This window comes from Gigantopelta aegis, chromosome 3 (genome assembly GCF_016097555.1).
Source record: "Gigantopelta aegis isolate Gae_Host chromosome 3, Gae_host_genome, whole genome shotgun sequence".
Taxonomy (NCBI): domain Eukaryota; kingdom Metazoa; phylum Mollusca; class Gastropoda; order Neomphalida; family Peltospiridae; genus Gigantopelta; species Gigantopelta aegis.
This window is the reverse complement of record NC_054701.1, coordinates 73,430,561-73,455,749: the sequence shown is the minus strand read 5'-3', so window position 1 is coordinate 73,455,749 and position 25,189 is coordinate 73,430,561. Positions and strand designations below refer to the sequence as shown.

Here is a 25,189-nt window from a genome sequence, read left to right as displayed (position 1 = left end):
CTCTGGACAGTAGTTGCGTTAATTTAAAGGCTGATGGTTTATTATAATAAAAAGGTTTAATATATTTATCTCTTATGTTACTGTAGAAAGGACACACTAGAACAAAGGGATTGTCGTCTGTGCAATATGATTGTAGTAGAAGACGAGTATCCCTTTGTTCTAGTGTGTCCTTTCTACAGTAACATAAGAGATAAATATATTAAACCTTTTATTATAATAAACCATCAACATTTAAATAATATAATCTGTCGTCTGTGCAATATGAATGTAGTAGAAGACGAATAATTCTATTATTCCTGTCAATATTGTGGTATCTGCCCGTTTCTATAAAGAGATTATGGGAAGATAATCTATATTTACTCAAAATATGTTTGTATTTCAAAGCAATAGGTTTCTGAAGATAAGGTTGTAAGCAATAATTATTGACAACGAATTTGTATAACAGACATTTTGGAGAATTGTTGAATACAGCATACATAGATTGGATAAATTGATCAGTCATTCTCCGTTTGAATAGTGATATAAATGTATTGCGATTTTCTACATTTTGATTAAACCATATGTGACCAAAACCATTAGTGAGAAGCAGGTCTCTTATTTGACTAACCCAGTTAACAGAACGTGATTTTCTTATGCACTCGTCATATAGGGTGTTATAACACTCTTTCAAAATACAGTTATCTGTATTCAGCAAATTTATCCAATATTTAACCATACGGATGTTCCTACTTATGTACAAAGGTGATCTACCTAATTCAAAATAGACCATCATATTAGTAGTGCTCCTTTTCACGCCTAAAATACGTTTACAGAATTGTAAATGTAGGATCTCGTGACTATTTGCTTTGTTAAAACCCCAAACTTCACAGCCATAATTTAAAATACTGCTAACATATGTATCAAACAGTGATAGTAATGTTTCTGCATTTAAGAAATAGTTACTAGTTTTACCAAATAGAGCAGCCATAACTTTTCTACTTTGGTTGCATATTCCCTTCTGAGCGGTATTAAATTTTCCATTATAATGAAGACAGACCCCAAGATAGTTAAAACTGTCAACAATTTCTAAATCGGTTTCGTGGTATGTCCACCTTTCTTCAGGTTTCACATTTCCACCTTTTCTAAATACTACAATTTTACTTTTATTAATATTTACTTTTAAATTCCATTTATTTGAGTATATATACAAAGTGTCTAACATACTCTGCAATTCAGGCGCACTTTCAGAGAACAATACTGTATCATCGGCATACATCAGTAGACAGAGATGAAGCATATTTAACTGGTATAGTCGGTCGGTGGAATTTAACAGTTCCATTTCTAGATCGTTAACAAATAAAGAAAACAAGAATGGCGAAAGAGCTTCTCCCTGAATTAGACCGGATTTGTACCAGAAGGATTCAGATATATTCCCCTGATATTTCACACATGATTTTATCTGACCATACATTGATTTTACAACATTTACAAGCTTGTTATTTAATTATAATTTATAAATTTTTAGCCACAATGCTGTATCAAATGCTTTACTAAAGTGTATCATCGCTTTGTGTAGAGCAAGCGAGGTTTTTAAAGTGATTCATAAATGTGTCTATTGTTATATCACAGTTATGGCCTTTTTTAGATTTACTAATGTTTTTGTAAAATACTTTAGGGTTATTTTTCCTAAGAGTACCAATCATATTTCCTTCCTGCATTAGGTAAGATGAACGCAGTTTCTTTTGTAACACTTTGTACTTATTTTTAGCATCTGATAGTTTGAATCTATTTAAATGGCTACGGTTGTATTTGAATTGCCGGAGAGCGCACATATACCTGTTGTATAGCTTTGTGCATTCCTCATTGAACCAAGGCTTGTTTTCACGGACGATACCGCGTTTGTTAGTGTGTACTGAGTAGTTGTTACCTATTCGAGTTTCGCGCTTACGTGTCTCGTCAAATATATCATGTAACACCCCTGTTAGATTATTTACACACTCATTAACAGAAGTCTTTTTAAGAATAAGGTCGTCAATACAAGCACTTAGTTCTTCTTGTTTAGACATATCATTGTTAAGTGTTGTTTCTTTTTTATCATCATTCCACTCATATACATATGTTCTGCTTGCCTTTTTACAAGTAAATGTACATTCATTTGGTAAACGGACAAAACCCCACCCGGAAAAAAACCCACTGGATAAAACCCCACTGGAAAAAACCCCACTCGGACATAACCCCACACAGAAAAAAACCCACTCGGACATAACCCCACTCATATATCTCAATATATAACAAAATCGTATATACAGTATTAGTATTCTTCAACCTTATAAGGGGTCCATCTGATGTAGAATTTATGACATACCCAATCAACAATGGGAAGCCCTAAATCCATGATTTCCTTGATCTCTTAGAAGAAAACCTGGCCTCCTTAATCTCTTGATCACAAAGTTCAGATAATCCTTTGTCATGGAGATCAATGCAATCAGTGCAACACTTGACTGATCAAAATACAAATGTAAACTTTATTCTTTATCATAATCTATTTTGTGAATTTTATTTATAATTTTATTCTTCCAAAACAGAAATTTCAACTTTATTTCATATTTTTCAGTTTTATGTGTAAAATGGTCACAGTGGGGTTTTGTCCATTTTTCTCATTTATTGATGGGGTTATGTCCGAGTGGGGTTTTTTCCAGTGGGGTTATGTCTGGGTGGTTTTTTTTCCAGTGGGGTTTTATCCTGGATTCATTCATTTATACCATACGGTTTTCTTAATAACATGAATATAGGCGCGTGATCAGAGCAAATATTAAAATCTCCAACATAAAAATCGTGTGTAACATATAGAGAATATTTATCTACAATACAGTAGTCTATTACACTAGTCCCGTTTTTGTTATAGAATATGATTTTCCCAGTGCAATCACTAACCGACCGCCCGTTTAATATTCTAACACCAGACGCTATGCACAGGTTTAAGATAGATCTTTCTAAGGTGTTTACTTTCATGTCTTCGGAGTTTCTTTTATAATATATATATATATATATCGCTTTCGTAATCAAAATGCTTTGGTACACAGCCGATATCATCAAAACGTGTGTTATCATTTTCTTTAAAATCACTCTCGTGGCCGACACGGCCGTTAAAATCACCTATTAGTATAACATGCCCCTGATCTTTAAAACATTCAACATTTTCTTCCAGCACTTGGAATAAGTCACAGTCATACACTGAATAAAATTCACTTCGATCTGGGGGTAAATATACAAAACAGATACAAGTGTCAACAAAAAAAGATTTATCACATCTTATGGCTTTGGCAGCTGTCAGCTGACCTCGGTGACCTGGGTTAATGGCTATAACAGCAGGGTGACCTCCTGGGGGCGCTACTTTTTAACGGGGAGTTTAAGTATTGGGACATTATTTTCACGGTGGTTACTGACTTTGGCAGCTGTCATCTGACCTCGGTGACCTGGGTGAATGGGTTTAACAGCTGTCAGTTTTAAGCGTGGGGACGCTGCTTTAACGGGGGTTAATGACTTTGACATCTCTCAGCTGACCTCGGTGACCTGGGTGAATGGGTTTGACAGCTGTGCACATCCAGGAAGGGAAAGGAGGTTTGAAACGTGTCCATATACGGCGATGGTCATGAGTCATCCCAGAACGTGGGGACGCTAATTTGGCGCTGTAAAAGCCCCAGATTTAGAACTCTCGGGAGACACCCCAGCATCAAATAGGTCTAATTAACGAGCTACTCTTGATTCACTAATTTCAAAACTTATATGTAAGCTCCTGATCTTTCTCTTTCGATCGACCGTTGAAAATTGCACCAAACTTCCGTAATCCAAAATTGTGCACCTTTTCTCTTTGGCATTATTCTTTGCTCCTTCAAAATTCCATAGCACCATTACCCCCCCCCCCCCCCCCCCCACACACACACACACACACACACACACAAACCTGCCTGTTACCGACCCCGGTCGGCCTGCTGGTGCTCCCTTGTACTTGCCAATGCAAGCGGTCCCTCCTCCTGCCCACCCCCACCTTTCCTGTCCTGGACGGAGGAGCCGGCCCTAGAGATCAGCGTCCCCACGTGACCCCGGGGTCAACGAGTACACATGGTACCCGAGTGACAGCACTACTACTGACCGGTACCGGCTCCCAACCAGAGTGAGTTTTAACGACTCAACGGGTAGGTGTAAGACCACTACACCCTCTTCTCTTTCACTAACCACTAACAACTAACCCATTGTCCTGGACTGACAGCCCAGATAGCCGAGGTGAGTGAGCCCAGGACAGCGTGTTTGAACCTTAATTGGATATCAGCACTAAAAGAAGTTGAAATGAAATGCCACGACTCGCTGTTGGATGCCTTTCCTACAAAGGAGAACACCTGGGCCGAGTTCAGCCAGACGCAGCGGAAACAAACGTCATCTAGACTGGTTTAACCAAGTGACCACGCCGTGAACCAATCAAATACTTCACGAACGTTAGCGAAACCCCTGCGCGTGCTGTAACCTCACCGTGGTGCAGGGGTGAAACATTCTCTTTGAAAATGGTCAATACAGCACAAATCCCCTTGTTTTCTTCGAGATACAATTGAAATTTTGAGTAAAAGTCAGTATCTATCTGTGATATTTGTATTTTTGCACAGTTCTTTACACTGTTCTTATTTAAATCTTGAGTTTTTATATTGATGTTGATCATCACTTTATTTGTTTGCATTACCATAGTTTGACACCCAATAGCCGATGTATTTTTCGTGCTGGGGTGTCGTTAAACATTCATTCATTCATTCATTTGTTAGCGAAACACTTTCCTGGCTGAACTTGGTGATGGCCTCGTTCCACGGAGCAATCTTAACAGTATTATCGTCATTAAATAACTACCATCGCGACAGTAAAGTTTTCTTGTTTACGATCGCCATCTCATTTCATCCTATTACAATTTTCCTGTATATATTCTAGTTATAAACTGGGAGGGTTGACAGGGTATTTCTTATATATATATATATATATATATATATATATATATATATATATATTCAAAACCAGATTTATTATTGTTTTATATATATATATATAAAACGATAATAAATCTGGTTTTGAAAACTGATTCCACCACACCAACCCGAAAAGAAGGGGGAAAATGGATAGTAAGTTAAAAAGAAGCATTATTATTATTATTATTATTATTATTATTATTATTATTAACACTACTACTACTACTACTACTACTACTACTACTACTACTACTACTACTAATAATAATAATAATAATGATAATAATAATACATATGTTCATACATTACTGAAATTATTTAATAAATAATCCTAAATAATTCATTATCTTTCAATGAACGAAATTGGTATGGTTGTGAAATAAAATGAACAATATCATGTTAGTGACACCATTTCACTACTTGTGCATATATTACATTTCATTTCAACTTATTTCCGTGCTTATATCCAATTAAGGTTCAAGCACGCTGTTCAGGGCACACAACTCAGCTATCTCGGCTGTGTGTCCAGGACAGTGGGTTAGTTGCTAGTTCTTAGTGGTTAGTGAGAGAAAAGAGGGTGTAGTGGTCTTACACCTACACCACTGAATCGTTAAAACTCGCTCTGGTGGGAGTCGGTACCGGGCTGCGAACCCAGTACCTAAAAGCCTTATGTCCGATAGCTTAACCACGACATATATTACATTTGCCCCTGCGCGTGCTGTAACCTCACCGTGGTGCAGGGGTGTAACATTCTCTTTAAGAATGGCCAATACAGCACAAATTGAAGTTTAGAGTAAAAGTCCGTATCTATCTGTGATATTTGTATTTGTATTTTTGCACAGTTCTTAACACTGTTTTTATTTATATCTTGAATTTTTCTGTTGATGTTGATCATCACCTTGTTTTTTTCCATTACCATAGTTTGACACCCAATAGCCGATGTATTTTTTGTGCTGGGGTGTCGTTAAACATTCATTCATTCATTCATTATATTACATTTGCTGAAATGTAATCATGAATACTGGACAATGTTTTCGCAATCGTAATCGTGACATTCTTAAGTACTCGTAATTGTAATCGATAACTTTCGTCAAGTAATCGCCCCCATCTGTAACACACACACACACACACACACACACACACACACACACACACACACACAAACCCCAATATATATATATATATATATATATATATATATATATATACACGATTACCTATATTATATATTATATAATATAGGTAATCGTTTACAGTACTTACATACAACCTGTTAAAAAAACAAACAGGTATATATATATGTATATAATGTGTTCCATTACAGTATCATCCTCTGCAGACGGAAATACCACTGCCAAGGTATGTATGAGTTAGTTGAATACTCATGTACAGCAATTGGGCGTCAGGGCACTAAGTCGTGTAGCTGTTGCGACTTAGAAGGGTACTGACCGAGAATCCAAGATGTGCAAACTTAGCAACCTTGAACACGATTCAATATTCACGATGGCGTCCGAATTAGCCGACAAAAACGAATACGAAAACGTTTAAAGGGACATTCCCGAGTAATACAATATTTCTACGATTAAACTTACATATTAAATATATTTTCTTGTTTAGAATATCAGTGTCTGTATATTCAATGTGTTTCTGGTCGTCTTAATATTTGTAAGAAGCCCAAACTGGAACGTACGAAAACTCTTTTTCAGGAAATAAAATTAAATTTAACCTAGTACAAATATTAGAACGATCAGAAACACGTTTAATATATAGCCACTAATATTTTATGCAGAAAAATTTATATATAATTTTATATGTAATTACAGGCGTCAAAAAGTCTCTATTAGTCGATAAAATCTAAAAAATTGCAGCAAACTCGGGAATGTCCCTTTATTTGGATTGCCGATCATTTCATCGCAATGGGTACAAGAATGGCCCCTTGTTATGCTAATTTATGTTTGGGTTGTTTCAAAAACGTCTTACTAAGCAAACGTGTTAAATCGCCGCTACTTTGGCCTTGATATATAGATGACATATTTTTTTATTTGGTACCATTGTGAGCAAGACCTAAATAAATTCATTCAGTCTGCCAATGAACAGCACTCATGTGGAGGAATAAAATGCCATTTTTAGATGTTGATGTTATTAAAACAGATAGTGGGTCTTTTTTAACAACTGTTCGTACAAAAACAACAAAGACACACTATTATCTACATTTTAAATCAGCTCACACAAAAGCATGTTTAAAAGGAATTCCATTCAGTCAAGGTAAAAGGCACAGCCGAATCATTTCGAACAGTGACATGTTACAAACTGAATTAAAAAGTCTGAAAAAAAACCCACTTCTTAAATAGACTTTACCCTCCACCCATTGTAGATAAAGCTAAAGAAAAACTTTAATTGGACCCAATCACCTGCATCTACTTCTGTCTGAACAAAAAACAACATCACCTTTCGTCGTAACATACAATCCATTCCTACCAAATATTGGTCACATATTACACAAGTATTGGGGAATTGCATAACGAAAACCAAATGTTGTTTTTAAAAGACCCCTTAATCTTAAAGACAGGGGTCAAGATTAGCAGACTGTTTTTTTATATTTTAATGTGGCGTAGGATTGTAATGATATATTCAATGTATTGCATACCAAACAAACCCATACAACATCAATAACAACAACAACATTACTTAATAATAATAGCCATATTAATGTACAGGCCAGAGGAGACAACATTTGTATTATATTTATAGGAATAAAATTACTATATAATAATAAAGTACAGAGGCATGCAAATGAATGTTCTTGTGTATGTGGTGATTGCAAAGTTGTCAATGGTTGAAATATTTTGGTTCATGTTAGTAAATAGATTACTTCGACTTAGTAGTGCTATTATAATGATTCGTATTACTTTTTGTGATTCGAATCACTTACTGAAAATTCATACAACACACATTGTCTGATGATAGTACATTAGATGACATTTCAGGCGTATGAAAATTGGTGCGTGCGTTATACTTTAGCATGCTCATATACCACGAAGGTTTCGAGCATGTCCGTCCCAGGGTTCGGCCTCTGGGAAACAAGGGACCCAACCCGGGGCAGAATTTAATAGGGATAATTTTGACTTTAACCCAAATGAAGGGACGGAAACTTTATAATTTATTTGCGCATTTCCAAACATTTCAATATAAAAATAAAAATTAATAACCTTTCTACAAATATTTTGGCGCGTTTTACACCGGGCAGTTCTAAAGTTAAATAAAATTAAATGCAATTTTTTTTTTTTAATTTAGCCCTAGGATTTGGATAGGAAGTTCTTTACCAGGATTTTGGGTACTCGCCACAAGAAGTTATTTAGTGGGTGGGGAAGAAAACAAAAGGGCATCCATCCTATTGGGAACTTCAGTGTGACCGAAACAGGGTGGAGACCCGAGGGGGGAGGGGGGCAGGCCCCCCGGACTAACCTACGGCCGAAACCGCCTACGCCCTATGGCACCTAACCTATTTCCGGTGGAATACCCCCACTCCACCCAGAATCCCCCCTCCCCCAGCCAGTCCAACCATCGTGCCCTCCAGTCTCGGTGCCCCTTGGTGTTTATAGTCCAACGGTGGGGCCACTAGGTGTGTGATCCAAAGTTTACACACATCCGTTGGTGTATAAAATATTGGAAAGTGAAAATTGGTGGCATTATTTTAGAATTTTGCTTTCCCCTGAGACATTACTGAACCTGACAATATTTTCTATTACTCTGTCTACCATTTTATAGTGTAACATAATTACGGATTAAGCATTATTAGATCTATGAGTGAACTATTGTTTTAGCTTAAAACTATACCGTTTTTATCTTAAATTTGAGCTATTTTAAGTGACGTCATATTTGCGTCATGTCGTCATATGTACGTCATAGTATATCATAAACAAAATATTTCGATTCTTGATATCATTTTTCTATATGCTTATAATACATTTATGAGGTCTAAAATTGACCGTGTAGGAGATATAGGGTCTAAAAGTTGATTTTGGCGACCATATTGCATTTATGACAATTAGCACCTTTCCCGGTATCTGATTTTGGCGGAAGTTGGATATAATGTTCAGTGGGGTCATCTTAACAACATAAAACCAAAAATCCTTCTGTTGCAATTTGTTCTAGGTTCAATCATATATTGACTGGTCTGATAGGTGCAGACCTATTGTAAATATTGATAGTAACTTAAGGTGGTTGTAAGCTAAGGTCGTTTAGTAAAACGGGCTGTCGATTGTAGGAAAACGTCGCTACCGTAGGCACTTAAGGCAATAGCAGTGCTGAGATCGCTTAATAAAACGGGGCCCTGAACTGTTGGTGGTGCACGGGCGTAGGGAGGTGCCACAACGTGTGTGCGTGTGTGTGTGTGTGTGTCGGGTGGGGGGTGGGGTGGGGGTGGGGGTGGGGGTGCATACACGTGTATATATATTTATTGATACATGTATAAATATATCTTTAACAAAAATCGCTGCAGCTTCCTACGCCATTGTCCAGGTGGTGTTTTATATAATATGTGGTATGTATGTATGTATGTATGTATGTATGTATGTATGTATGTATGTATGTATGTATGTATGTATGTATGTATGTATGTATGTATGTATGTATGTATGTCTGCGTGTGTATTACCAGAATGTGTTTTGATATTGTCAATGTCATATATTAGGAATAAAAAATACATTATACTGACCCACATGCACGAGTGCGTGCGTGTATGCGTGTGTGTGTGTGTATATATATATGTGTGTGTGTGTGTGTGTGTGTGTGTGTGTGTGTGTGTGCTAGTTCATTCATTCTTTTCACAGGACGATGTATGTTCGTGTAAAGGGCGGCATGGTTACCACATTCGATTCTGGATGATCAAATGTAAAGGCAGAAAACGATGTCAATTTGGATGTTTCCCTGGTGATGCCCAGCTTGAACTTGACAACGGCAGGTTGATTAAGATGGAGGATCTGAGACCTGGTCACATGGTTTTAACAGGTACGTACCGGCCTCGGTGGCATCGTGGTTAGGCCATCGGTCTACAGGCTGGGAGGTACTGGGTTCGGATCCCAGTCGAGACATGGGATTTTTAATCCAGACATCGACTCCAAACCCTGAGTGAGTGCTCCGCAAGGCTCAGTGGGTAGGTGTAAACCACTAGCACCGACCAGTGATCCATAACTGGTTCAACAAAGGCCATGGTTTGAGCTATCCTGCCTGTGGGAAGCGCAAATAAAAGATCCCTTGCTGTCTGTCGTAAAAGAGTAGCCTATGTGGCGACAGCGGGTTTCCTCTAAAAAACAGTGTCAGAATGATCATATGTTTCACGTCCAATGTGCTCTAGTGGCGTCGTTAAACAGAAAAACAAAAACAAACTTAACAGGTACATCAGGTGTTTTAATTTAATTTCGTGCTTATATCCAATTAAGGTTCAAGCATGCTGTCCTGGGCACACACCTCAGCTATCTGGGATGTTTGTACAGGGCCCAATTTCACAAAGCATCGTAGGCCTAGTTTTGCACTAAATCGTAAATCTACGACTAAACCACGATTCGTATTAGTACCAATAGAACACTAATATAGTTTAAAGTACACATATTTCATTTTCATTTGTCCTTAAAATGTTCGACCTTCCATAATGATGTAATTTTCTGCGTGAAATAGATGCCAAACACGTATAAACGTATGTTAAACCCGGTATAACTGCTAGTCGCAAACGTAAACTTACAATGTTTTGTGAAATAGGCTCCAGGACAATGGGTTAGTTGTCAGTTGCTAGTGGTTAGTGAGAGAGAAAAGGATGTCGTGGTCTTACACCTACCCATTGAATCGATTTGACAGGTACATCAGATCTTAATACTGGGCTGTGGGTTCTAACAAGTAAGTCAGATCTTAATACTGGGCTTTGTGTTCTAACAGGTAAGTCAGATCTTAATACTTGTCTGTGGGTTCTAACAGGTAAGTCTGATCTTAATACTGGGCTGTTTGTTCTAACAGACAAGTCAGATGTTAATACTGGGCTGTGGGTTCTAACAAGTAAGTCAGATGTTAATACTGGGTTTTGTGTTCTAACAGGTAAGTCAGATCTTAATACTTGTCTGTGGGTTCTAACAGGTAAGTCTGATCTTAATACTTGTCTGTCGGTTCTAACAGGTAAGTCAGATCTTAATACTTGTCTGTGGGTTCTAACAAGTAAGTCAGATGTTAATACTGGGCTGTGGGTTTTAACAAGTAAGTCAGATCTTAATACTTGTCTGTGGGTTCTAACAAGTAAGTCAGATCTTAATACTGGGCTGTGGGTTCTAACAAGTAAGTCAGATCTTAATTCTGGGCTGTTGGTTCTAACAAGTAAGTCAGATGTTAATACTTGTCTGTGGGTTCTAACAAGTAAGTCAGATCTTAATACTGGGCTGTGGGTTCTAACAAGTAAGTCAGATGTTAATACTGGGCTGTGGGTTCTAACAAGTAAGTCAGATGTTAATACTTGTCTGTGGGTTCTAACAAGTAAGTCAGATCTTAATACTGGGCTGTGGGTTCTAACAAGTAAGTCAGATGTTAATACTTGTCTGTGGGTTCTAACAAGTAAGTCAGATCTTAATACTGGGCTGTGGGTTCTAACAAGTAAGTCAGATGTTAATACTGGGCTGTGGGTTCTAACAAGTAAGTCAGATGTTAATACTTGTCTGTGGGTTCTAACAAGTAAGTCAGATCTTAATACTGGGCTGTGGGTTCTAACAAGTAAGTCAGATCTTAATACTGGGCTGTGGGTTCTAACAAGTAAGTCTGATCTTAATACTGGGCTGTTTGTTCTAACAGATAAGTCAGATGTTAATACTGGGCTGTTTGTTCTAACAGGTAAGTCAGATCTTAATACTTGTCTGTGTGTTCTAACAGGTAATTCTGATCTTAATACTGGGCTGTTTGTTCTAACAGATAAGTCAGATGTTAATACTGGGCTGTGGGTTCTAACAAGTAAGTCTGATCTTAATACTGGGCTGTTTGTTCTAACAGATAAGTCAGATGTTAATACTGGGCTGGGGTTCTAACAAGTAAGTCTGATCTTAATACTGGGCTGTTTGTTCTAACAGGTAAGTCAGATCTTAATACTTGTCTGTGGGTTCTAACAAGTAAGTCAGATCTTAATACTTGTCTGTGTGTTCTAACAGGTAAGTCAGATATTAATACTGGGCTGTTTGTTCTAACAGGTAAGTCAGATGTTAATACTGGGCTGTTTGTTCTAACAGGTAAGTCAGATATTAATACTGGGCTGTTTGTTCTAACAGGTAATCTAATCTTAATGCTTGAAGAAGAACAAGGTATGGGTTTCAAATCCGAATGTCGGATCTTAATGGAGTACCCCTCTCAGCACGAATGTCGAGGATTTGTTTTATGTGGTCTCGTTTTTTGTTCTTAATACGGTAATATCCGTTTTGTAATCAATGACAAAACGTAATTATTGTGTTCATAATGAACAATGTTTATTAACATGTGTTCTTGTTTTGTTTTGTTTTTTGTTTTTGTTGTTGGATTTTTTAAAAAGAAGGTCTTTTCACTTTAGTTTTGCTTTGTTTTGTGGGTTGGTTTTTGCTCCTTTTTTTTGCTTTTTTTTTTTATAATAGGGGGTATGCTTTGCTTTGTGTGTTTTTTTTTAAAGAAAAAAAGTTATCAAAATACATGTCTGTAACTTTTTTCTGTTTAATGATTATTTCACTAAGTGATTTTCGGACATTTTATATAAAATATTACTTGACTGTGTACAAAAAGAAGAAAAATAAAACGTAAACTGTAAATTATTTTGAAGTTGGGAAACAAACGATTCAAACTAATTCAAACTAAACAATTTAAGATGGCCAACACCAGGAGAAACCACGTCTAGCCTTCAAATGATCCCAACGGTGGTAAACGTTTGAGAGGACTTGTGTTTAGGGTGTTTAGGGTGTATACCACCAAATCAAATACCATAGACGACAACAGTAACACATGTGGCTAAAACGTCTACATACATCGCATCAATCGACATATACACCATGGATATAAATACTACCACCCCTCACCTTAATGTCTATGATTACTCTACTTCCGCACAAAAGAGTGTCGTGCTATTTTTAAAACGACCCTGTACATGTTTCAGGCGCAATGGTAGTTGGTATACTGAAAGTAATTCAAATTAAATTACATGAATTTACTGGCCACATCAAAACAGCATTGTCACAACAAACACTCTCACATTTACCACCAATGGCAGAACTGGTAGCCTCAACAGTGGGATGAAACGTTGGGTGTATTTCGAACTTTGACCCACTCAGATACTATTTGGTGTACGGCTTTCTTTAGTTTCTAGGTAGTGAATTGAAAACTAACCAACGTAATGTAAAATAGACAGGAAAGAGAACTAAACAAAAATGTTTCCAGAGACAATATATCTAATTTATTATTCTGAGCTAATCTCAGTTCATGCTGAAAATGATGGCATATTTAAAACAAATTTAATGAGCATATCTTCCTGGTGTTTACATTAAAAATATCACTAGAATTATTTACGAAGTTATGGAATAGTCACAAATATATTCTCTACTTTATTACTAACAACATATTTGTGAAAACAAATTATGATTTTGACTCTTTTATTGGGTTGTTTTTAAATAAAACTCTAGAAACAATTAATTGTATACATATATATGTTTTCGTCGTTCCATTTGTATTATTATATTTCCGTTTAAATAATATAATGAACTATATATATATAAGCAACGTCTATGTCATGTTATGTGTATTCCACACGTAATTAAATTATTATTTTAAAAACAACAACAACAGCAACCGAAACAGCTATCTAATAAGCGGACAATAATTAAAATGTTTGGGAAAATGTCATCATATTTGAAATCAGCCTAACCTTAACTGGATCGCACCCATGGGTTATGGAGGTGTACGAATATTACCGGAAATTCATAATTATATTCATATATTCATAATTAATAGTCATATATTCATAATTAATATTTATATATTCATAATGTTATATATCACAAAATATGTGTTTCAATCTACATCGTTAGAGTGCTTTGGGTATCGTATTTCATAGAATGTAAATGACAAACTGGGACATAGAAGAATGTTAGTTCTGGCCGATCTAAGCAAGTGGAAAAATATTGGAAGGAAGGAAGGAAATGTTCTATTTAACGACGCACTCAACACATTTTAGTTTACGGTTATATGGCGTCGGACATATGGTTAAAGGAGACCGGATACCAAACCATATATACGGCGTAATGAATTTTTGCCGTCATAAACCACAACACGCAACTACCGCGCTCCCCATATTGACTAAGTTAAGCGTGCCAGACTTGGTTGGGTTTTTTTTTTTCGCCGATCTCCGATGTTTGTCGGAAACTGTCGACAATTGATGAGCTAGACCCGTGACGTCATCGATGAGAGGAAAACTGAAGAAACTACCAAGCAGCATGGACTAACTTAGCGATTCGAGTGACGAAGAATTGTGTCCAGCTTGTGCTAATGGCATCAAACCGTATCAGTTTGAACCACTTATCAGAGACTTTGTCCCTAATCCTGGAAATGTTGTCTTAGACGAAAATTCGGATGAATCAACTGCCGACGAAGACGAGGAAGCCACACGGTCATAGACTAGCATACAAGCATTTTTAAAACATCATTTTTTTATGACATTTTTAATGTAAACTGAAGCAAATGGACCTAATTAGACGAAACGCACACAAAATTTAATAATATTTCATCATAAATCTTGTTCAGCATAGATGTAAATATGACACGTCAGTGGATATTCCATAGGCCGATTTCGCAAATTTGCAAAAAGCGTCCCCTCCTCACCAAAGCAAGATATAATAATTTAACAAAAAACTTTGTTCTCTTAACTAGTTACCCTCCAAGTTTTAATGTGTTTGGTTAAACCGTGTATTTTTAATTATTAAGAAAATGTGTTACCAGTCTGCCGAAACTGTCCACAGCCGGGTACAGAAACACAGAAATGTTGGAAAATATTATACTGTTGCCACATACTGACAATCACTTTACAACTAATATGTCTTATCGACAATATTATTATGTAGTCTTTGCATTTATTAATATAAAATACAACAGACCCGTAGGAACTGGGGAGGGGCGGGCCTAGGGCTTGTTCTCCATCACACACTCTAGGATGAAAATGTATGTTTTAAGTTTTCACTACTTTGCATAAATAAAGATGATATAAAGATAAAAATCTAGTTTTTATCCCTCTCTAGAGACTGTATCCCCCCCCCCCCCACACTTCAAATATCGTTCCTATAGGCCTATACAAATGTAGATAATATGTAGAGGGTGAGATTAGGAACCAGTTCCTTTTATCTTTAGGATTATGTAATCATGATTTCAAACCAACTGTATCAGGTAGTTTGCTCCACATACTGACATAAAACACATTTGTTATATATTGGAATAAAATAAAAATAATTACAATATATCCAGTGTTATTTTCTTTAATCATTCATGGAGGAAGAAGGAAGTCCTGATAAAAATATATTACAGGTAAAATATATTACAGGTAAAACAAAATAATATATGATGCTTATTCCATGTGGTAACTATTGTTAATTTGGCTTTAAATTGCTAGATGCCAAAAGTGATTAATTATATTATTTTATGGTAACAGTCGAAAATTAGACAACCAACTGTTTCAACCTCTGCCAAAGGTACCAGGTTTTCTACCAGAAAATAATTTGAGAGCACGTAATAAAACAGGCCCGTAAGAACTGGGGAGGGGGGGGGGGGGAGACGGGTGCCCCCCACTTGTGAACGTTTCTTTATGACATTAATTTTTGCCATTGTAACCAAAATCTGATGTAGAGTTTATACCCGGTCCGTCAGTGACCCCCCCCCCCCAAGTCGTTGCTACGGGCCTGTAAAAACTAAATATATTCAAAGGAGTATATTCGGTGGTTATAGGTTTGAAATGTTTTTTTTATTGAACATTTTATTTCATGCACTTTTATAAAATTTTAAACAGCAATTATGTTACTATAATCTATCGAAAAAATAAAACATTATATATATACCCCTGTATATATATATATATATATATATATATTAACTTCTGAGATTTTTTAGTACATACGTGTAAGTTTACCCTCCGCACCCTCTGGCAGAAACCCAGGGTATTAAAATAATTATTTGGTGTAGAGTATTTTTAATATGATATACAGAAAGCATTGAAAATAATAATCGACATTAGCTTTAAAACTAATTAACCATCATTCCTTCTGGCCACAGTACATATGTTGTTCCTGCCAAAGTGTTAGCATTTTAATTTTAATGACAACATACTGAACTGACTATAAACATTGTTAACCAACGTAATAATTCACGTTTTGAAGGTGTTTTGTTATAAGGTTAACAAACCAACTAGATAAAGAGACGTTAGTATGGAGTCGTTATGGGCTGGCGGTGAAAATTAATTTGGTAATTATAGGTAAATAAATGTGAAGTTTAAATATTCGTATGTGAACAAATTGCAATACCTTTATTTAATGTATATCTTAAGTACATACTTGTTTTAATTTTCACATTGTAAATGTACCATACATAACCTGCTGTATTTAGTTGGTGTAAAGCCCGTTCGACGACAATAATGCGTCCATGTTTTAAAACAACTTTCGTTTTTTTGGAAATCGAAACCATGATGTTGGCCGTTTCTTGCATTGCATTGCTGTTACTGTTGAAGTTAAACACTGCGCAGTTAACCATCATATAATTACGTCGACAATATATAATAACACTAATTTTCTTGTAACTTAAATTTCCGATAAACCCGGAGAAAAAAAAAAAAAAAAGGACGACTAAAAGGCACAACTAAAGAATCAACACGTGTACCGGTATTGCCTGGTAACTCTCACCGATGACGTATTGCCTCGCTTTCGTTCAGATCTATGCATAATCCCGCCCACTTCTGTTTTTACCCCAAACCTAAGACGCGCAGCTGACTGGTGCCTCGCAACGAGCCGGGCGTTAGAGTAATGCGGTCTTTGACGCTAACTTAATCCATTACACACTACATGTCTTTTGGTGTCCGGTCTCCTTTAAGGACCACACAGATATTGAGAGAGAAATCCCGTTGTCGCCACTTCATGGGCTACTCTTTTCGATTAGCAGCAAGGGATCTTTTATATGCACCATCCCATAGACAGGATAGCACATACCACGGCCTTTGATATATCAGTCGTGGTGCACTGGCTAGAGCGAGAAATAGCCCAATGGATCCACCAATTTTCTCACCATTAATTTGTTGTAGTACAAGACGGTCAGCGCACCTTTTCTGAAGTGAGAACGTTCTTCAAACGTCAACCCAAGAACAATGGCACATATCGGACACTGACAACAGAGCAAGGAAATCAAGTGACAATGACAGACAACCACATTATCTTTGTTTCAAGCAACAACAAGTCTACCAGCATGGAGGCTAGGTAATTTCTGTTGTGGAAATTCTTATCCATGTCTTAGATCTCTGCAAAGTTAAACACATTAATATTGTTAGATTGTAAATACATTTTGCATTTTATAACACATTGGAACATTGACAAATAGACATACAGACAGACATTCAGACAGACAGATAGATAGATAGATAGATAGATAGAGAATGCTACATGAGTGGCCATTGGATACCATTTATCTTACAACGAGCTGTTTGAAAAAAAGAAGTAAAGTTTGTTTTATTTAACGACGCCACTAGAGCACATTGATTTTTTTATCTTATCATCTGCTACTGGACGTCAAACATATGGTCATTCTGACACTGTGGTTTTTTTTAGAGGAAGCCCGCTATCGCCACTCTTTTACGACAGGCAGCAAGGGATCTTTTATTTGCGCTTCCCACAGGCAGGATAGCACAAACCATGGCCTTTGTTGAACCAGTTATGGATCACTGGTCGGTGCAAGTGGTTTACACCTACCCATTGAGTCTTGCGGAGCACTCACTCCGGGTTTGGAGTCGGTATCTGGATTAAATATCCCATGCCTCGACTGGGATCCGAACCCAATACCTACCAGCCTGTAGACCGATGGCCTAACCACGACGCCACCGAGGCCAGTCGAGCTGTTTGAAAACATATCGAACGAACGAAATCGAGAAGACGAATTACTATTCTTTTTTCTCTTACACAACCACAAAAAAACATATCTAAAATAAATTAAAACGTCTGTTCCAACTAAAACGTATTTATGTGCAGCGGATAACGGTATTGTCGTTCAGATGTTTATAATGGCATTCGCGCGATAGCTGCTTTATGAATCACCAGTAATCAGTTTCAGCTTAACTTACGTCACAGAACAATCAATTTCCATCGTCTATATTTTCCTGTATGATATAGCGGTTGTGACCCGGTCATGACCTTGTTTCAGCCAATCGCAAGCCTCAGAAGTGATCTCCAACATATGTTAGAGATGATATACATACACATGCTGATACAAATATATAATATACAGATATAGATACGGATATAGATATAGATGTAAATGTAGATACAAATATAAAGATAGATGTAAATATAGATACAGATATGGATACAGATATAGATATAGATGTAAATAAAGATACAGATGCAGATATAGATATAAGATGTAAATACATATACAGCTATAGATATAGATACAGATAGCAATATAGATATAGATATAGATGTAAATATAGATATATAGATATAGATATGAATGTAGATGTTTATATACTACTGAACTTAGCCTAATACATATTTTATCTTTCATGTTTTAATTTTATTAATTCATTGCACTTTATTATGCAAGGTTATAGATATTGCAGTACCGTTTTAAAATACTCTTATTGTATTGCTGTATAAAAATGGTGGTATTTGTAATTGTCTGAACTAAAACACTTTTATTTTTATTTTTATTAGATTTGCGATTTCTGTGAAACCAGGTGATTATTTGTTCACGACAAAAGGGTGCCAACATGGTCTTTGTCCTGAGCAAGTAGTTCAAGTCTCAATTGGCGTGAATTTAGGTAAAAAATAAAACATGAATATATCAATACACAATATATAGAGGCTATTTCATGGTTGTTATTTTTTTTAAAGAAATATGAATTAAATTACCATTATTTAATTATTAAATTAATTTTTCTTATTATTTAATAATACTGCGATTGTCAAAAAAACCCACAACAACAAACAAACAAAAAACCCACAACTTGAATCGAACGCGAAGTAAAAGTTTAACTTACACTCAATGACAGCATGTTGTGTTACCATTATTAAACGATGAAGCGACACTGACCTCAATAACGAGATCGCAATAAGTTACAAGGGAGATAATTGAATCATGAACTTGTTCACAAAAATATAAATATGATTTCTATATATTACAACTAAAATACAGTGAAAGTATGACTTTTCACTGAATATCACTTTTATGGTTTCTGTAGATCTATATATTGCATTGCTATGTATATAATAAAATTGAGGTATATCGCCTACATGAATATATCCATACACAATATATATAATTAAAGTGACATTCCTGAGTTTGCAACAACTTTTAAGATGTTATCGACTAAAAGAGACTTTTTAACGATTGTAATTACATATCAAATATATTTTTCTGCATACAATATTAGTGGCTGTTTATTAAACGTGTTTCTGATCGTTTTAATATTTGAACTAGGTTAAAGTTCATTTTATTTCCTAAAAACATTTTTTCGTACGTACGAAATTATTTGAAGACAAAATCCAGTTTGGGCTTCTTACAAATGTTAAGACAACCGGAAACACATTGAATATACAGACACTGATATTCTAAACAAGAAAATATATTTAATAAGTAAGTTTAATCGTAGAAATATTTTATTAGTCTGAAACATCTTACAATGCAGCAAACTCAGGAATGTCCCTTTAAGGTCTTTTGCCCTCAAAATAATCTGATAAATATTTCTATAAAATACACGCAGTTCCATGTTTGAAATGTTGTTATATGCACATTGAGATGTTTATTTTATTTATAGTAGAAAGGTTTTGGCACTACATTACATTCGTAAAGGTTTTTTTAATGGAGATAATCTAATGTACCTACCTGTACCACATGTGACACCCAATAGCCGATGTGTAATTGTGTGCTGAGGTGTCGTTAAACATTCATTCATTCATTCATTCATTGTAAACCTGCGCGTGCTGTAACCTCACCGTTGTGCAGGGGTGTAACATTCTCTATGAGAATGGCCAATACAGCACAAAATTGAAATTTTGAGTAAAAGTCGGTATCTATTTGTGATATTTGTGTTTTTGCACAGTTCTTTACACTGTGTTTTTGTTTAAATTTAGAATTTTTGTTGATCATCAATTAATGTTTTGTATCTACCATAGTTTGACACCCAATAGCCGATGTATTTTTCGTGCTGGGGTGTCGTTAAACATTCATTCATTCATTCATTCATTGTACCTGCCTATGTTTGACACCCAATAGCCTATCTATACATTTTGGTTGGTGTGTCGTTCAAAATTTATTCATTCATTCATTCATTGTACCTGCCTATGTTTGACACCCAATAGCCTATCTATACATTTTGGTTGGTGTGTCGTTCAAAATTTATTCATTCATTCATTCATTGTACCTGCCTATGTTTGACACCCAATAGCCTATCTATACATTTTGGTTGGTGTGTCGTTAAACATTCATTCATTCATTCATTCATTGTACCTGCCTATGTTTGACACCCAATAGCCTATCTATACATTTTGGTTGGTGTGTCGTTAAACATTCATTCATTCATTCATTCATTGTACCTGCCTATGTTTGACACCCAATAGCCTATCTATACATTTGGTTGGTGTGTCGTTAAACATTCATTCATTCATTCATTCATTGTACCTGCCTATGTTTGACACCCAATAGCCTATCTATACATTTTGGTTGGTGTGTCGTTCAAAATTTATTCATTCATTCATTCATTGTACCTGCCTATGTTTGACACCCAATAGCCTATCTATACATTTTGGTTGGTGTGTCGTTAAACATTCATTCATTCATTCATTCATTGTACCTGCCTATGTTTGACACCCAATAGCCTATCTATACATTTTGGTTGGTGTGTCGTTAAACATTCATTCATTCATTCATTCATTGTACCTGCCTATGTTTGACACCCAATAGCCTATCTATACATTTTGGTTGGTGTGTCGTTCAAAATTTATTCATTCATTCATTCATTAAAGGGACATTCCTGAGTTTGCTGCAATTTTTAATATGTTATCGACTGAAAGAGACTTTTTAACGATTGTAATAGCATATCAAATATATTTTTCTGCATAAAATATTAGTGGCTGTATATTAAACGTGTTTCTGATCGTTCTAATATTTGTACTAGATTAAATTTCATTTTATTTCCTAAATGGGCTTCTTACAAATATTAAGACGACCAGAAATGCATTGAATATACAGACACTGATATTCTAAACAAGAAAATATATTTAATATGTAAGTTTAATCGCAGAAATATTTTATTAGTCGGAAACATCTTACAATGTAGCAAACTCAGGAATGTCCCTTTAAAGATGTTTTTGTCGTAGGTGCGTAGAATTGATTTTTTGTTTTTGTTTGTTCTTTGCTCTTTTTCACAGGTGTGTACGTTCCACTCACGGACTCGGGAACGCTTGTAGTGGACGGAATGTTGGCGTCATGTTACTCATTCACCAATCACGACGTCGAACACTTCTTCACGGCACCTTTCAGGTGGTTTCCTTGGTTGCTGGAACCATGGCTACAAGATGGCCACAGTCCAATTATGTCTAGTCTGGAATATTTAGGAGAAATGTTTCTGCCTGAAACGATGAAGATGCTCGACTAGATATTTTCAATCTGTATATCCCAATAAATCGCAGTGGTTGATCGAGCTGGAATTTAAACACCCAGTTGTTTAAACGTTAGCTAGTTTAACTAGTAATTAGGGGTCGTCCATATAGTACGTACGCAAAGAACTAAATATTATGTTACCCTCCTCCCCGCCCATGTACGCATGACATACGCAGTGTGCCAGGACCCCCTGCCCCACTTCTCATACGCATCCAATAGCAATGAAATTGTGAACATACTCGTATTTAAACCACCTCACAATTATAATTAGATTATGACCTCACCCCTCACAAATCCCATATTATAAAGGATTGATAGAACTTGGTTTAATGATCCATTAAATGATTCATTGGATATTGTTTAGTTAACATAATTGGATACTACCCCAGTTTTCTGTTAGCAGCCCATAAATAATATTATGCCTATATTAAATATTAAATGTGGTTACACTGAGTTGAATTAAGAAAATCGAAAGACATTACATTTTTAGGTTTCCAAGCCAAGGTTGCGGAACCTATTGTTTTTGCTGGGATATTTTTTTAAGCCGTCTGTTTTGTTATTTTTTAAAAAACGTTCTGGGCCGATATACTTGAAATTTGATGGGTTGTTTGGTGCATCGAGGGGATTGGTCGTATTAAAACATTGTGTGTATTGGTTATGTGTATTGGCCTCTATCGAGAATTATATAACATTATTTAGCAAAACAAATCTCCAGACGTCTGTTTTGTAATTTTGTAACATTCTAGGCCTATATAGCTGAAATGTGGTAGATAAATAGGCCCACCAGGGGATTGATTGTATTAAAAATGGTGTTTATAGATTACGTGTATTGTCCTCGATCGCAAATTTCGTATTGTATGTCACTTTCTACGAAAGTTACACGTATAAACTCTTGAAATTCTAAATTCCATTCCTACTGCCTATCTACATAAAAGTTTCAAAATACTGAATTAATCCGCTGCTTCCTTCCGGGGGAATTGGGATTTCTAATACTAAGTCCGGCCGTTTTCGGGCCGTTTTTTTTTTTTTTAAAACACGAAAATAAGTGTAAGTCTAAAAGTTTCGAAGTTACACCAATTTTATTTTTACTGTTGTAATCTACTCCTCGGAGCGTAATAAACTATCGATTTACATTGCTTTTATTTTTGAAATTTTTCACATATATTTTGCAAATGAAAATTTCACATGTTTGCGCAGATTGTATCTTTAAATATTTTACGTAATAGGTGACGGTTTGTGCGTGTATGTGGGTTTTGGGGTGTGTGTGTGGGGTAATTATTGCTATAATTAAATAATGTATAAATATGTCTGAGTAAGGTACAGCTATTATAGCTTGGGAATCCGTCATTACCGCTTGCGGTTATATTGTTTAATTATTATTATTAATTTTTTAAATTATTATTAATGAAGTTTGGCATGTGTTGATTTAGTACATGAAATGTGATACGCAAAATAAAACTACTAAAGTTACATGTACAGTGTTGTTTTCACTGTTTGTGCCCGTAAGCGTGCACGCATTTCTACTCAAACTGACAATATAATGGCTTTTGCGTACGTACGCATCTGTCCTGACGAGTGTGATATTGCAAACCTCACGAGATGAGATATAAATCATATTTGACAAAAAACATGAACTTTTCTATTTATTATATAACTTTTGGCAATTTACCTTTATTTTTAAAATGCCAGCAGCAAAATAGTTCCGGCTTTCTTACAGTGAAGATAACACTTTCTACAGTGACGATAACACATTTTAGAGTGAAATAGACTGATAACACTTTTATTTCACTGATATTTTAAGATATTTAACTAAATGTCATATAATAAACTAGTATATATATAGCCCAATGGGCCCACCGACAGGGATCGATCCCAGACCGACCGCGTACCAAGCGAGCGCTTTATCATGTGGCTACGTCCCGCTCCTAATTAATAGCAAGGGATATTTCATATGCACCATCCCACAGACAGGATAGCACATACCACGGCCTTTGATATACCAGTCGTGGATGGAACGAAAAATAGTCGGTCAGACACTGCCTCATCATGCCAAGTGATTATTGATTTTGTTGAAAACAAATTCACGGTTTGATATGTGAAAATAGTAGTAATTCCAGGCGGATATGCAGAGAGATGGTTTCGGGGTCCAATCCCCGCTGTGCTCAAGCAAATTAAAACGTTTCTTAATAAATTCCGAGGAAGAGTGACTCGACACCCCTACACCTATAAACTGCGGTTGCCAGAACCCAGATCCTCTCTCTAATAAAATTCTTGCACACGAGCTTGGGTTTATCAATTTTTATATGTAGGACAAACATGACAGTTCTGGCAAACAAGTGCTTCAGTATTACCTCCCTTGAATTGTCTGCCTCCATTGCTATGAAATGCATGTAGAGTATAACTGAGAAGTTATTTATGGAAGTTACGGATAGTGGCATTGTACATTTTGTTGTGCTTCCACCTGAAAACTGTTCAAGCAACCTTTCCTGGACACAGCCTCTGACTTCGCCAGATAATTAATTGATATAGGATATTTTCACGGTTTTACATTTTCTAGGTTGCCCACTAGCCCTCGAAACCCTTTAAAGGGACATTCCTGAGTTTGCTGCATTGTAAGGTGTTTCCGACTAATAAAATATGCAGTTCCAGTTAGGATTCATGGGAGTACTGGGTAAATGCTGCAAATGGCAGGGCATTATCTCATTGACCAAACTCCAGCCAAGACCAACAGAAAAGGGTTATGTGACAAGGGAACAGGAGATCCGAATGAAGATGAAGTAATTGGTGTGCATGCAATGTTGTTCGAGAGAGGTTCTGTCTGATAGAAGGTTCATTGGTCCTGTATTTCCTCTTCTGATGCCACATTTTAGCCTGGGCGTCTGTAAGATGTGAGCTGTTTATGTCACCATAAACTAACTTTATAGCAAATCAGGGTTTCTGCCAGAGGCTAAAACGGGTATGGCGTCATTACCAAATATGTTTGCAGATTTTTGTTTTTAAAGTTAACCTTTTGACAAAATTAATTACTCTTATCATTACTGTATGATTTTTTTTTTCTTAATCCTAACACTAATTTTAACCCATTGTCTTTCTGGGGGAGGACCCCCCCCCCCCACACACACACACACACACACCCTACCATATATTGACTGTGGTTGCATTCAATTCCATATCGCCATACCCACAAGTTTATTTCTGGCAGAAACACTGCAAATGTTTTATTGGAATTTATTGTTTTAGTGGAGATTGGAAATGATGATCCAAAGTGACACATAAAAGCTCGAATGTTCATACTCGCTATACATTTCTCAAATATATCA

General features: G+C 36.1%; 1 protein-coding gene across 1 annotated transcript in view; it reads left to right on the top strand.

Annotated features, from left to right (window-relative positions):
• LOC121392430 (indian hedgehog protein-like) overlaps window positions 1–23,339 on the top strand; it is a 28,369-nt gene extending 5,030 nt beyond the window's left edge. Inside the window, exons 2-6 of the mRNA XM_041523643.1 lie at window positions 6,310–6,344; window positions 9,818–9,995; window positions 17,302–17,473; window positions 18,923–19,029; window positions 21,638–23,339. Of these exons, the coding sequence (XP_041379577.1) occupies window positions 6,310–6,344; window positions 9,818–9,995; window positions 17,302–17,473; window positions 18,923–19,029; window positions 21,638–21,864 (719 nt within the window). The 3' untranslated portion in view covers window positions 21,865–23,339. The remainder of the gene's footprint in view (window positions 1–6,309; window positions 6,345–9,817; window positions 9,996–17,301; window positions 17,474–18,922; window positions 19,030–21,637) is intronic.
• Window positions 23,340–25,189: the final 1,850 nt, after the last annotated feature.